The sequence below is a fragment of the Hemitrygon akajei genome, chromosome 5 (assembly GCF_048418815.1).
Source record: "Hemitrygon akajei chromosome 5, sHemAka1.3, whole genome shotgun sequence".
Lineage (NCBI taxonomy): Eukaryota > Metazoa > Chordata > Chondrichthyes > Myliobatiformes > Dasyatidae > Hemitrygon > Hemitrygon akajei.
Window position 1 is genome coordinate 110,677,554 of NC_133128.1, and position 15,610 is coordinate 110,693,163.

Genomic DNA, 15,610 nt, shown 5'->3' on the forward strand with positions numbered 1-15,610 from the left:
GTTTTGGGCCAAGACCTTTACTTGTATTTGTGTTTTACTTTTCCTTAAGATTTCTGACCGGTAGAACTTACTGGTTTTATTGTTGGTGTAAATTACAATGCTAGGAGTATTTTGCACTACACTTCTGCATTAAGCAGGTACCTGTGTAACAGTACTCGTGTTCATATTTTACTGAATGTATTGAATACAGTACTACTCACTACAACTTCCATGAAATAATGGTATTTGCCAGTGTTAGTTCAACCCATTTCCTCTGTGCAAAATTACATATTTTACTTTTATTGTCCAGGTATTCATCTTCCATGAAGACGCTTGGTAACAAATTTATGCATCTCACAAACTACAGTGTAAATAAACTAAATGCTGAATACAAGCCCAACTGTAGTGAAAAGCTTTGTCAAGGACATAAGTGGTAAGTAGAAGTTTTGGACCATTGTTCAGTGATCCTGTTCTGGAATGCATTAGGAATGTGATGTATGACTTTCTATTCACCTAGATGAGTACACCTCTTAATAGACTCATATTTAACATTTCCATCGTACTGCCTGACCTGCTGAGTTCCTCCAGCATTTTGTGTGTGCTGTTCTGGTTTTTCCAGCATCTGCAGAATATCTTGTGTTTCAAATTTAACATTGTTCTGTTTGAGTCTTGTTGCTGGTACACTCAGCTAGGCAGATGGAAAATCGTCAGGACAAAGTAACCTTCATCACTCTTGCACCATGGTTGAACATTGTGTTATCAAATACATATTCAAGTTCAATATCAAATTCAAGATTTCCTCAGAAATGATGCCTTTATCTAGATCAGGGTTGGAAAATTCCATTTTCTTGTGCTAAAAGCAAGCTAGAAAATAAAGCACAATAATTTTATAATAGATTAACTCTCTATATTTCTTGTTACCACTAAACACTTGCATTTTACACAATGGGCGGCTTTGAGCTTTCATCCCTCCATAGATGCTGTCTGACCCAAAGTTCCTCCAGCTTTTTGTGTGCATTTTCTTTTCCTTAGTTATTTCCAGCTGATCTGATCTCAACATCTCCATTTCCTGTCTCTGCCTCTGTTTCATTCCTATGGAGATCCTTTTTCATCCATACTGAGGTTATTCTGTTTTTTTTTCTTGTTCTTTGCCATCTATTAACTACTTGTACTGGTCTTTTGAAGTTACAAAAGTTTTTGTCAGGCTTAGTGTTATTGTCTAATACTTAATATCTAGAACAAGTGTATTTAAGGTGAGAGGAGTTAAATTCAAGCAAGATGTGTGGGGCAAGTTTTTTTTTGAGTGTTGAGTGTCTGGAATGTGTGGCCTAAGGTGGAAGTGTAGGCAAATATGAGTGTTCAAGAGGCTCTTGGATATGTAAATGTACAGGATATGGACAATGCGTAAGCAGAAGGAATTAGTTTAGCGGGTGTTTGATAACTAATTTAGCTGGTCTGGTACAACATTTTGGGCTGAAGGGTCTGTTCCTGTGTTGTACTGTTCCATGTTGGGCCACATATATGAATTCTTTATGTAATTCTTTGTTCTCATTTTTATGTAATTCTTTACAATTGTCTTTTTTTTTGTTGCATTTCACGTCCTGACCAACACAACACAGCAAATATGTATAAACATACATTACGAATAAAGTTGATCATTTGTCTGTTTTCCCCCCCCCCCCCCCATCTTTCTAGGAGTCTTAAAGCACTGTGGGTGTATCTGACTCAAAAGGGAGTGAAGATTGAAAAATTACAGGAGCAAATGAAAGATGTGATCATCAAAACTATCATATCGTGAGTAATAAAATGAGTAGCAGTTGGGTAAAGTGCAGAATATATGGACAAACTCAGTCTGTTTTCTGTTTTTACAGCAAACCCAGTGAGTATGGTCTTTTTTTTGTATGTGACTTTTCTTTTAGAGAGCTGAGTTGATCAGCACTGTTGATGTCAGGAGCATGTACACTAACAACCCTTCCTGAAGTCAATGACAAGCTTTTTTTTTTGTTGCTGACGTTGAGGGAAAGGTTGTTGTCATGTCACTATGCTTTCTATCTCTCTCTTGTACTCCAACTCATCGTAATTTGACATACAGTCCACTATGGTAGAATCATCTGCAAACATATGGATGGAGTTAGAGCAAAATCTGCTCACGCAGCCATGAATTGTGAGTGGTTTCATTTTTTATTTGTTGTTTATCTTGCTTTGCAGGTCTGAGTCTTATGTGAACAGCCAGATAAACTTGTATGTAAAGAATCGTTATACTTGCCATGAACTGTTTGGATTTGACATAATGCTTGACGAGAACTTGAAGATGTGGGTTCTAGAAGTCAACATTTCACCAAGGTATAAGATTGAAATATTTACCCACCTATACATCTGTTTTACTCTGCTTTTCTGTGAAGTTACTGATGACAAATTAGTAACCTCCACACTGTCATGAAAGTTCTTTCAATGTTTATTCTCTGTAGAAGTTTACTTTTACACTATTTCATCATCCTATCAGCTCCCTTCTTTCCCCCTTTACTTATGAGACCTATACTGAAAATCATGCAAGCAGAAGTGATTACATAGAAAACAGAATAGTACGGTACAGGACGTTTGTTCCATGATGTTGGGCCAACCCTTTAAGATCAATCTAACCTTCCCTCCCAATTAGCCCTCCCTTTTCTCATCTGTGTGCCCAGCTAAGAGTCCCTTAAATGCCAGTAATGTCTCTACCTCAACCACCACCCCTGGCAGCATGACCCATACACTCACCACTCTGTTCTTAAAAAAAATCTCTGATAGCCCCCTTATAATTTGTTCGAATCACCATAAAATTATTTCCCCTTGTATTGTGTTTGATTTATTTTCATAAACACATGGGGCCATTCAGTTAATTTATATAAAATGATAAGATAGACTATTATGGAACATAGAACATAGCACAGCACAGTACAGTGCAAGCCCTTTGGCTCATGCTGTTGTGTCAACTTTTTAACCTACTCCAAGATCAATCTAACCTTTCCTTCCTACATAGCCCTCTGTTTTTCTATCATCCATATGCCTATCTAAGAGTATCTTAAATGTCCCTAATGTATCTGCTTCTACCACCACCCCTGGCAGTGTCCACACACTCTATTCTCTGTAGAAAAAAAACCTGCCTCTGTCATCCTCCCTGTAGTTTCCTCCAATATCTTAAAAGTATGTTTTCTTGTATTAGCCATTTCCATCCTGGGGGGGGGGGGGAAAGAATCTTTGCCTATTAACTCAGTCCTATGCCTCTTGTACACTTCTATCAAGTTGCCTGTCCAAAGAGATAAGCCCTAGCTCGCTGAGCCTCATAACCCCATGTAAGACATGTTCTTTAATCCAGCAGCATTGGATAATCGGAATAACAGCTTATTTGGGACAATTCTTTAAAAAAAAAATCTAATTGGGAAACTAGCTAGGATTCCCTTCAATTCTTTGGAACAGTGTCCTGCTTAATTTGGGCCAGGAGACTTGCTGAACAGTAATTTGGAGCAGGATACAGTTGCTGAACAGTTTCTAACTAGCATCAGTCATGTGCACTTGTGTGACCATTAGACACTACATGCTGCTTAGAGTGAATAGTTTTTAAATAGCATCAGTGGTATCAGTCACTAGCTGGGAGTGAAAATAAAACAAACTTCACTACTTCATCAAGTTAGGAACTATGAAGAATTTGAAGGTATCAACAATCAAATGAATTCTACAATGAAAATGATTAATTAAGTGATGCAATGACCGAAAGCATTGTATCAAAACACCAAGGAAGGATAAATGAAGATGAGAAAAGTGATAAAGATGACACGAGGTAGTGACTGTACAGGATGCCAGGAAATTTATTGTTGGATTTTGATACTACTTCATGCAGGAAGACAATGAAGGCAGTCCGTTGTCTGCACTAGGTATCTGTGCTGATTTTATTCATTTACAGTTAATCAAAAGAACATAGCAGTATAACTGGATGAATTTCTTTGTCAATAGCTAGGAACTAATACACTGCAGTATGGTACTGCTTTAATTTTTTCTGTATTTCATTTAAATAATTTGTTACTGAGTTAATTGGTAGCTTTGTGGCGACCCATTTCCTAACGCACTCGAACCGGCTCACAAATAGCCAGCGCGCAGGCACAAAGGCCAGGTCTGCAACAAAGGGAAAAAGCCTGCAGGGGTTTGTGAGTACGTGTCCCTTAGAGCATCCACGCCCGGGGAGGGCGGGATGAGGGAGGCTTTAAAGCAAGGCTGTGAAGTTTGAATAAAATCATCTTTAATTGCAGTTTACCGACTTTGTGTCGTTATTTTAGCGCTGCGTGTAGCACACCGCTACAATTGGTGACCCCGACGGTCCAAACGATTTTTGGACCGGAGATGACCGACGCCGCATCTGTTCATGCGGTTTCGTTGAAACTGCCAAGCTTCTGGACGCTGCAACCTCACCTATGGTTCCAGCAAGCAGAAGCCCAATTCCACGTTCGGCAGATAACCTCAGAGGACACACGTTACTACTACGTGGTGAGCTCCCTTGACTAGGACACAGCGGCCCAGGTTGCGGAGTTCGTACAGTCTCCCCCGGTGGACGGCATGTACACGGAATTCAAAGCCCTGCTCCTAAGGACTTTCGGACTCTCACGGTGCGAGCAGGCTGCCCACTTACTGCACCTGGATGGCTAGGGAGACAGACCTCCATCGGCTTTAATTAATGAGATGTTGTCTTTGGCCGATGGACACACACCCTGCCTCATGTTTGAGCAGGCATTCCTGGAGCAGCTGCCCGAGGACATACGCCTGCTGCTGTCCGACGCGGATTTCAGCGACCCCCGGAAGGTGGCAACCCGGGCGGACTTGCTGTGGAATGCCAAGAAGGTGAGTGGGGCGTCCATCGCACAGATCACCAGGCCACGCTCCCAGCAGCAAACCAGTCCAGGCCCGGCCGCAGAGCCCGCTAGCCCCAGAGGCAGGGGTGGGGAACCCAACGAACACTGGTGTTTCTACCACCAGCGGTGGGGCGCAGAAGCCCGCCGTTGTCGCCCGCCCTGCCAGTTCCCGGGAAACGCCAGGGCCAGCCGCTGCTGATGGCTACGGCGGCTGGCCGTCGGGATAGCCTCCTGTATGTGTGGGACAAGAGATCGGGACGCCGTTTTTTGGTCGACACCGGTGCCGAGATCAGCGTCTTACCTCCGACAAGTTACGACACCCGCAACAGGGCACCGAGTCCCCCCCTAAGGGCCGTGAACGGCAGCACGGTAAGGACCTACGGCACCCGTACGGTGCAGCTACAGTTCGGCTCCAGCCGGTTCACGTGGGACTTCACACTGGCCGCCGTAGCCCAACCGCTTCTGGGCACGGATATATTGCAGGCTCACAGCCTGCTGGTTGACCTGCCGAGGCAGAGGCTGGTCCACGCCGAGACCTTTCAGACGTTCTCCCTGGGAGAAGCCCAGTTGCCAGCCCCACACCTCAGCTCCATCACGCTGTCTGACAATGACTTCACCAGAGTCCTGGCGGATTTCCCATTGGTTTCGGCACCGCAGTTCACGGCAGCCATGCCCCGACACGGCGTACAGCACCACATCCCGGCCCAGGGACCACCCCTCCACGCCCGTGCTCGGCGGCTTCCCCCGGACAAGCTCCGACTGGCGAAGGAGGAGTTCAAGAGGCTGGAGGAATTGGGGATCATCCGGTGGTCCGACAGCCCACGGGCCTCCCCCCTGCACATGGTGCCCAAAGCGACAGGGGGCTGGAGACCATGTGGCGACTACCGCAGGCTGAATGAGGCTACTACACTGGACCGCTACCCTGTGCCACACATTCAGGACTTTGCAGCAAACCTGCACGGCGCACGGATCTTCTCCAAGGTAGACCTCGTCCGAGGATACCATCAAATCCCGATGCATCCAGACGACATCCCCAAAACGGCTCTCATCACCCCGTTCGGCCTTTTCAAGTTCCTCCGCATGCCGTTCGGCCTGAAGAATGCTGCACAGACATTCCAGCGGTTAATGGACGCGGTGGGACGCGACCTGGACTTCGCATTCATCTATTTGGACGACATCCTCATAGCCAGCAGCAGTCGTCAGGAGCATCTGTCCCACCTCCGCCAACTCTACGCCCGACTGAGTGAATACAGTCTAACAATCAACCCGGCCAAATGCCAGTTCGGGCTCGACACCGTTGACTTCCTGGGCCACAGGATTACTAAAGACGGGGCAACCCCTCTGCCCGCTAAGGTAGATGCAGTCCACCATTTCCCCCGACCCACCACGATCAAAGGCCTTCAGGAGTTCGTAGGTATGGTTAATTTCTACCACCGCTTCCTCCCTTCAGCTGCCCGAATCATGCACTCCCGTTCGCCCTGCTGTCGGGTCCGGGCAAGGACATTGCCTGGGACGAGGAGTCCGCTGCTGCTTTCATTCAAACGAAGGAAGCCTTGGCGAACGCCGCAATGCTAGTGCACCCCAGAATGGACATCCCTACCGCCCTCACAGTGGACGCATCTAACATGGCAGTCGGTGGGGTGCTGGAACAACTCATCGAGGGGCGCTGGCAACTGCTGGCGTTTTTCAGCAAACACCTGCGGCCACCTGAGCTCAAATACAGTGCTTTTGACTGGGAACTGTTGGCGCTATACCTGGTGATCCGGCACCGCGGCGCAGAGGCCGACCTCCCAAACAGGGTCCGGCCCAGACTGTGGACATTGGGGGGTGTATCGCCGGTTCTGGGGGGGGGGGGGGGGGGGGTTATGTGGCGACCCACTTCCTAGCGCACTCGAACCGGCTCACAAATAGCCAGCGCTCAGGCACAAAGGCCAGGTCTGCAACAAAGGGAAAAAGCCTGCGGGGGTTTGTGAGTACGTGTCCCTTAGAGCATCCGCGCCCGGGAGGGCGGGATGAGGGAGGCTTTAAAGCAAGGCTGTGAAGTTCGAATAAAATCATTTTTAATTGCAGTTTACCGACTCCGTGTCGTTATTTTAGCGCTGCGTGTAGCACACCGCTACAGCTTGTCTTTTTTTTTAAATACCCTTTTAACTCTTTCCATGAAACTTCAACTAATTGGGGCAGCTGCCTAATTGGGCCAAAGTGTACTGGTCTTAATGTGACCCAATTAACCGGAATCCATTGTATATCAAATTGGTTAATTAATGTCCCCAACATAGTACATTTCCTTCCTCCTGGAAAAACAATAGTTCACCACAAGCAAATATGATATCCTTGAGCCTTTCTAACCACAGTTTTCCTGTATTGCCCACCATTTTGTCTTTTTTAAGTTTTGTACATGGGTATTTGTGTAGCTCCATCTGCAAAGTTAAAAAACAAATGGCCCATTGTGAATGCAGGCTGCTTTTCATTGAATTGCCTTTTGCTAAACCTAACCTATAAGGTAATGTTGCTTTTGTTAGTGCAACAGTATTTAGTAGTAGTGCATTCACTCAAGTTGAGTATGATGTTTTCCAAAGGAGTTGTTTATTGCTGGGTCTTCAGGTAATTGTAGAGGCAGATCTGGGATCTATATAAATTCCTCGGGGTGAATATCACAAATGACCTGACTTGGTCTAACCAAGCAGAGTCCACTGCCAAGAAGGCCCACCAGCGCCTTTACTTCCTGAGAAAGCTGAAGAAATTTGGCCTGTCCCCTGAAACCCTCTCTAATTTTTATAGATGCACCGCAGAAAGCATTCTTCTAGGGTGCATCACAACCTGGTATGGAAGTTGTCCTGTCCAAGACTGAAAGAAGCTGCAGAAGATCGTGAACATAGCCCAGTACATCACACAAACCAATCTTCCATCCTTGGATTCACTTTACACCACACGCTGTCAGAACAGTGCTACCAGGATAATCAAGGACAAGACCCACCCAGCCAACACACTTTTTGTTCAGGAGCTTGAAGATTCATACGGCCAGATTTGGGAACAGCTTCTTTCCAACTGTGATAAGACTGCTGAACGGATCCTGACCCGGATCTGGGCGCACCTTCCAAATATCCGGACCTGACTTGCACTACCTTACTTTCCCTTTACTATTTTCTAATTATGATTTATAATTTAAATTTTTATTCTATTTACTTTGATTTGTACTTCAGGGAGCGCGAAGCGCAGAATCAAATATCGCTGTGATGATTGTACACTAGTATCAATTGTTTGGTGACAGTAAAGTATAGCTCTGAGATGTTAAGGTGGATTCCCTTAACAGAGATATCCTTTGTGTAACTTTGTTTAACGTGGGGAGGCTGATGCATAGGTGGCCACCACACAGTCCTTGGCAGGGTCCAGTGGCATGGAATGCAAGACAACTGGGAATCCTTCACTGCTGTAGCCTTCTTCACCTTCGCTGCTGTTGTGATGTGTCATCATCAACCACCAGTCCACCGTTGAGGCCTTATTTAGTAATAATTCTCTTTAATGACAAATGCAAGATGAAGCATAACAACAAGTGATATTAATTTATGTGCTTTTGTGCTGCATGCTGCTTTAATACAAAAATTGCTATTTTCTGTAAAATTAAGTTCACGATTGGTTGGGTTTGTGTCAAATCCACTACAAGAAAATGATTCTGTTGCAGAGGTGAGCTAAAAGATTCAAACTTCAAAAAAGGTATGTATTGGTAGAATAGCATACATGTGGTTTCATAATCTTGGCTGTATTAATGCTTCCATTAGAGCATTAGGGCCATGATTGAACCCACAGCCTGAAAAGAGAAACAGATGCACTGGGAAAATTCAAAATGTAATTAAACAAAGTTGAAAAATAAAAATAACAATGTTGATAACATTTCAACGAATAGCTTTATCTGTCACACGTACATTGAGACATACAGTGAAATGCGCCATTTTCAGCAATGACCAACCCAGTCCAACAATTGTGCTGGAGGCAGCCCACATTAGTTGCATGCTTCTGGCATCGACGTAGCATGTTCATGGCTTACTAACCATGACCTTAACCTGTACATCACTGGAAAGCAGGAGGAAACTGGAGCACCTGGAGGAAATCCACACAACCATTTGGAGAATGTACAAACTCCTTTCAGATAGTGGCAGAAATAGAACCCCAGTCGATGTTCCCTGGTGTGGTTAGTAATTGCACTAACCGCTAAGCTACTGTACCATTGGAATAGGGAATGTGTTCAAGATTTGGACTCATTGGGAAGACCCAATAATTGGTGCAGTGCTATGGGTCGAATGTCCTGTGTATATTTCAGTGATCCACTAGATTGCAGTCCATCTGCTGTCTAGCTTGCTTTTTCAGGCTAGAGTTGCAGGATTTGAGTGACTAAGTACGAGCAGACAGGATCAATGGTATGGCCATGTGCTTGGCTAACTCCTTCAATAATAATTTAAGAAAAATGCCAGTCCATCAGTGTTGGAGATGATTAACAGAGCAAGCCAAACCAAAACCGTTGAGATGGAGACTCACTGACCTGAACTGTTGTATTTATTTCTCTACAAAAGCTGCTTCTGCTTCCAACAATTTATTCAGTTTTTCAGTACAGTATCTACCTCGATTTTCTTAATGAAGGCTTGTTTTTTAAAATAGTAGCTGACTCTTACCATAGTTTTCAAGAAGTGTTTGCTTTTCTAAACTTATTTACCTTGCAACAATTTATGTAGGTAAATATTGTGCTGTGATTTGAACCATTGTAAATTCCAGTTTTCTTAATCTCTTTGCTCAGTCTGCACTCAAATTCTCCATTGGACATTAACATCAAGGGGCAGATGATAAGTGATCTTCTGAATCTAGCTGGATTCATTATCCCTGAAAAAGATGTAACGCCAAATCTCACAAAAAGGTAAGGTGTTTGCTGTCTCTCAAGGTTTTGTTGGGAGGGTATATACTAGACAAAATCTTAGAACATCGAATAGTACAACACTGCCCACATTGTTGTGCTAACCTTTTAATCTACTCCAAAATCAATCTAATCATTTCCTCCTACATAGCCCTCTATTTTTCTTTCATCCATGTGCCTATCTGAGTTTAAAAATATTTGTAATGTGTCTGTCTCTATCATTGCCCTGGCAGTGTGTTTCATGCACCTACGGTACCACTCTGTCTAAACACAAGAATTATCTCTGACATCCCCCTTTATACATCCCTCTAATCAGCAACAGAGACCAAGGATTGTGCTGGGGAGAGCCACGATGATTAAATATTCCACTTTCTTTGCATTTGTCTTTCCTTTGTTTTTTTTGGAAGAAAATAATAATCTTTGTTTAACCACAGTACATCAGCAACCAGGCCAAAAAGTAGTGAACTTTCACCAGATGAGAAGCTGAAGCGGGTATATTACCTGAGTCAGAAATCGCCATCCAAGGCAAGTAGTTTTTCCATTGCTTAAATGTGCATTACCTGAAGTACAAAAAAATTTTAACAGGTGCGCCTGAAGTAATGTACTATCATCGGTGGCGAAGGATCACAGTGTAGGGTTATTCTGCTACTGGAGAGGAAAGGGCCAGGTTGGAGAAGAGACCAAGGGGCCACATGAGTTGCAGCAGAGTGCTATTGATTGAAGTGTAGAAATGTAATAGAACAGTACTAAAAGTATTGACTTTGAATATAAAGAATGAAAAAGCATTGTATGGTTTATTCTTGTAGATATTTTTTATTGTGAATAAAGTTTATTTTGTTTAAAAAAAAATTGAGATCAAATAATTAATTCTGAGAAGCCATCTACCTTTGTCAGTTTGGGTTTCTTGCCATGATTTAACATTGTAGAGTTTGTGCAAACAAGCATAATAGAATCAATAGACTAACTGCTGGAGGAACTTTGTGGGTCAGGAATGGGTCCATTTCTAGAGGGAAATGGACAATCTTGGTTTTTTAGGTTGAGATTCTCCATTCTGACTGAAAGATAGAGGGGAACTGAAGTCATTAGGAAAGGATGGGGCACGAGCTGGCAGGTGAATCCAGGTGAGAGAAGGTGATGGGCGGATGGAGGAGTGACAAGTGGAAATAGTGATGGGTGGAGGCAACAATAGACAGCAGTTGATTGACACTAAAAGGAGAGGAAGGTGAAGTATGGAACCAAATAAGGGAGGTCAGGAGGGAAGGTGGGAGGCCAGCTTGTACTCTTCCCCCTACCTTATTCTGACTTCTGAACCCCCCACCCCCTTTCCTTTCCAGTCCTGATGAAGGATTTATTCCCCTCTATAGTTGTTGCCTGGCCTGCTGAGTTCCTCCAGTATTTTGTGTTGCTCAAGATTTCCAGCATCTTGCAAAATCTGTTAGGGATTTTAGGGATGCTGAGTTGTTATAGCTGTACCGTGAATGAAGTTAGCACAGTCCCGACTAAAATATACAAAGCCACGAGTCAACTTTCAGATTCAGATTCAGTTTATTGTCATTTAAAAACCACAAATGCAATGCAGTTAAAAAATGAGGCAATGTTTCTCCAGAATGATATCAACAAAGCACATGACAAAATAGACTACACCAGAAAATCCACGTAACGTTTGGCAATCCCCAATCCAGAATCCGGAGAGGCTGCTGCATATTATTTAATATCGCGCTACCATCTTAGCACGTTCCCGGAAAGGAGCTCCAAACCCACCAGACAAACAAGACCAAAAACTAAAGCTACAAGACCTGCACAAAACCACATAGTTACAACATATAGTTACAACAGTGCAAACAATACCATAATTTGATTTAAAAAACAGACCATGGGCACGGTAAAAATAGTCCAAAGATGTTAAAAGACTATAAGTTCGAAAGAAACCACCACACACAGTTTCCACAAGTCCTCAGGGTCCCGATAGACCCATCATTCCATGCCGGCGGCAGAAGGGAATACCCCTGCTATGGACTTCCACGGTGCCGCCTGACTCAGCCTCGCAGACGCAGCACACAATGAAAGCTCCGTCGAACCCAGCCTCACAGACACAGCACACAGTGAAGGCGACCTGACCGCAGTGGACTCCGAGTCCGTCGAACCACCGAGCCTCCGACCATCCCCTCCGGCACAGCTTCTCCGAGCACCATCCTCTGCCGAGCGTATTAAGATGCCCCCGCCACCAGCCATTGGCAATGCAACCCTGAGGACTGGGGGCCTGTTCTTCTCAGCAGAGACCCGGACCTCACAGCAGCAGCAGCAACGAAGAAGGCCTTCCTGGAGATTTCCAGATGTTCCTCTGTGCTCCCACGTCCGTTTTTCATTAGATTAGAATTGTGCACGGCACTCCGCTTGACAAATAACAGATATCAACTCCAGAGAGGCCGCTGCAGACTGCGTCGTGCCGCCATCTTGAAGTAATAATAGGAAGAGTTGGCAAATCAAATTTTAGCCAGACATGAAATACTGCAAATCAGTTTTTAATATATTATGTTGAGCTAACATGTAATCTAAATCAATTGATCTAAAAACTGTTCAATCATCTTGCATAGATTTGATTATTAAGACTGCACTTAGAGTGAAGTCTGACAGTGGGTTTATTATCTAAACGTTCGTTGTTCGTTATGTTCCATGTTGTATGTCATGGGCAGTCATTGTCTTTCCATGACCATGATTGTTTTTGTCAAATTCTTCTACAAAAATGGTTTGGCATTACCTTTTAAGTAGTGTCTTTACAAGATAGGTGACCCCATCCATTATCAGTATTCTTCAGAGATTCAAAGCAACACACACATAATGCTGGAGGAACTCGGCAGACCGGGTAGCATCTATGGAAAAGAATAAACAGTTGACATTTCGGGCTGAGACCCTGCTTCAGAATTGCAAAGAAAGGGGAAAGAAGCCAAAATAAAAATGTAGCTGTAGGGGAAAGAGGCTAGCTGGAAGGTGATAGGTGAAGCCAGATGGGTAGGAAAGGTCATGGGCTGGAGAAGAAAGAATCTGATAGAGGAGATTGGACCAGAAGAGAAAGGGAAGAAGGAAGGGACCCAGGGGTAAGTAATAATAGGCAGGTGAGAAGAAGTAAGAAGTCAAAGTGAGGAATGGGGGGTGGTGGGGAATATGTTCACTGGAAGGAGAAATCGATGTTCATGCCATCAGATTGGAGGGTACCCAGACGGAATATAAGTTGTTGCTCCTCCACCTTGTGAGTGGCCTCATCTTGGCACAAGAGGAGGCCATGATTGACATGTTAGACCATAGGTTGTCTGCCTGGTGTCAGTGGTCATGTAACCAGGACTTGTGAAATGCACTAGCTGCTAATATGACTATCCACTACCTGCTCCCATGGCTTCATGTGACCCTGATCAGGGGCTAAGCAGCTGCAAGGTATCTTGCCCAAGGGTAATCTACAGGCTAGAGGAGGGAAGGAGTACCTTGTACCTCCTTTGATAAGAGAGGTATCTTCACCTCGCCACCCAATCTAAATATTAGCCCCTTATAACAAATGCTTAGGTCAAGTCTATTCTCATATGCATGTGTGATAGAATGCAGGTGCGATGTAAAGCAAGTCCAACTAAAGTGGAAAAATTTACAGTAGCATCACTGTCTTATATATGTATAATTTGATGTTCTATATGTCATTTAGACAATGTAAAATTTATACATAAAAAAGATAGTGAACAAAAAGCTTGTTCAAAACAAGACATTAATGATGCAATGTTTTTTTTTAAAGGCAGGGCAGTGCTATTTAATTATATTTAATTTCTTTGTCTTTCAGGATTTCTATTCCACTCTGTTGGACATCCTCACCCCTGAAGATATTCGGATGTTAATGGAGTCAGAGGATGAGTACAGTCGTCGGGGACAATTCGAACGGATCTTCCCCTGCCTGTTGTCCTCACGCTATCTCCAATTTTTTGAACAGCCCCGGTATTATAACATCTTGCTTGACCTGTGGGAGCAAAAGTACGGCCAGAACAGGCAGGAAGGTACTGCAAAATGTTATAAAGTCTTTGTCTCTGAAGTAGAGAGAGAATAAGAGTTCTGAAAGATGTGGCTAAAGAAGAGATTGTTGAGGCTTTAGTAATGATCTTTCAAGATTCACTAGATTCTGGAATGCTTCCGGAAGACTGGAAAATTGCAAATGTCATTCCACTCTTCAAGAAGGGAGAGAGGCAGAAGAAAGGAAATTATAGGCCAGTTAGTCTGACCTCAGTGGTTGAGAAGATCTTGGAGTTGATTGTTAAGGATGTAATTTCAGGATACTTGGAGGTACATGATAAAATTAGGCTGTAGTCAACATGGTTTCCTCAAAGGAAAATCTTACCTGACAAATCTGTTGGAATTCTTTGAAGAAATAACAAGCGGAATAGACAAAAGAGAATAGGTTGATATTGTGTATTTGGATTTTAGAAGGCCTTTGACAAGTTGCCACACATGAGGCTGCTTAACAAGCTACAAGCCCATGGTAATAAAGGAGAGATTCTAGCATGGATAAAGCAATGGCTGATTGGCAGGAGGCAAAGAGTGGGAATAAAGGGAGCCTTTTCTGGTTGGTGTTCCAGAATTTATGGCTTTGTTGCAAAGTTTGCAGACTATACAAAGATAGATGGAGAGGCAGGTTGCTGTGAGGAAGTAGAGAGGCTACAGAAGGACCTAGACAGATTAGGAGAATGAACACAGAAATGGCAGGTGAAATTCAGTGTTGGGAAGTGTATGGTTATGCACTTTGGTAGAAAAAATGAAAGGCTTGACTATTTTCTAAATGGAGAGAAAATACAAAAAACTGAAGCACATAGGGATTGTGAGTCCTTGTGCAGAATTCCCTGAAAGTTAATTTGCAGGTTGAGTATGTGGTGAGGAAGGTAAATGCAATGTTGGCATTCATTTTAAGAGGACTAGAATATAAAAGCAAGGACATAATGTTGAGACTTTATAAAACACTGGTGAGGCCTCACAGAGTATTGTGAGCAGTTTTAGGCCCCTGAACTCAAAGGATATGCTGAAACTGGAGTGGTTTCAAAAGAGGTTCACAAAAATGATTTCAGGTTTGAACAGCTTGTCATATGAAGATCATTTGAATTCAGAAGAATAAGGGGTGACCTCATTAAATCCTATCGAATGGTGAAAGACCTTGATAGAGTGGATGTGGAGAGGACATTTCCTATGGAAGGAGAGTCTAAGACCAGAGAACACTGCCTCAGAATAGAGAGGCATCCATTTAGAATGGAGATGAGGAGGATTTATTTTTTAGCCGGAGAGTGGTGAATCTGTGGAATTCGTTGCTACAGCAGCTGTAGAGGCCAAGTCTTTATGTATATTTAAGGCAGAGGTTGATAGATTCTTGATTGGTCAGGGCATTAAAGGATACGGGGAGAAGGCAGGAGATTGGGCTGAGAGGGAAAATGGATCAGCCATGATTGAATGGCAGAGCAGACTCAGTGGGCCAAATAGCCTAATTCTGCTCCTATGTCTTATGGTCTCAGGGAATGAAATGTAGGGTGGGTTCCCTTCAGTGAAACAATGTTTATGCCTGTAATTGTCAGGGTAACACAGTAGCTTAGTGGTTAGTGTAATGCAGCTATTTGAGTTGTGGGCATGCTGTGTTGGCATTGGAAGCATGGTGACATTTATCAGCTGCCCACCACAATCTTTGCAGATTTGATTTAATGCAAAAATCTAATCTCTTCAGCAGCATTCTCCAAACAGCCTCCACTACTTGGAAAGTCAATGAGAGTAGGCTCAAAGAAGCACTGCCACCTGCAAGATCTATTCTAAGTCAGAGACTGATTGTCTTGGAAATTTT

General features: G+C 43.7%; 1 protein-coding gene across 6 annotated transcripts in view; it reads left to right on the top strand.

The window, feature by feature from the left end:
- Positions 1-15,610, top strand: part of ttll4 (tubulin tyrosine ligase-like family, member 4) — a 108,636-nt gene that overhangs the window by 80,135 nt on the left and 12,891 nt on the right. For all 6 annotated transcript variants that reach the window (XR_012098990.1, XR_012098991.1, XM_073046178.1 and 3 more), the window contains 6 exons: positions 290-412; positions 1,675-1,773; positions 2,188-2,322; positions 9,649-9,765; positions 10,197-10,287; positions 13,583-13,793. Coding sequence is in view for 4 of the 6 variants with exons in the window: in XM_073046178.1 (XP_072902279.1) it covers positions 290-412; positions 1,675-1,773; positions 2,188-2,322; positions 9,649-9,765; positions 10,197-10,287; positions 13,583-13,793 (776 nt within the window). In the remaining 2 variants the exon portion in view is untranslated. The remainder of the gene's footprint in view (positions 1-289; positions 413-1,674; positions 1,774-2,187; positions 2,323-9,648; positions 9,766-10,196; positions 10,288-13,582; positions 13,794-15,610) is intronic.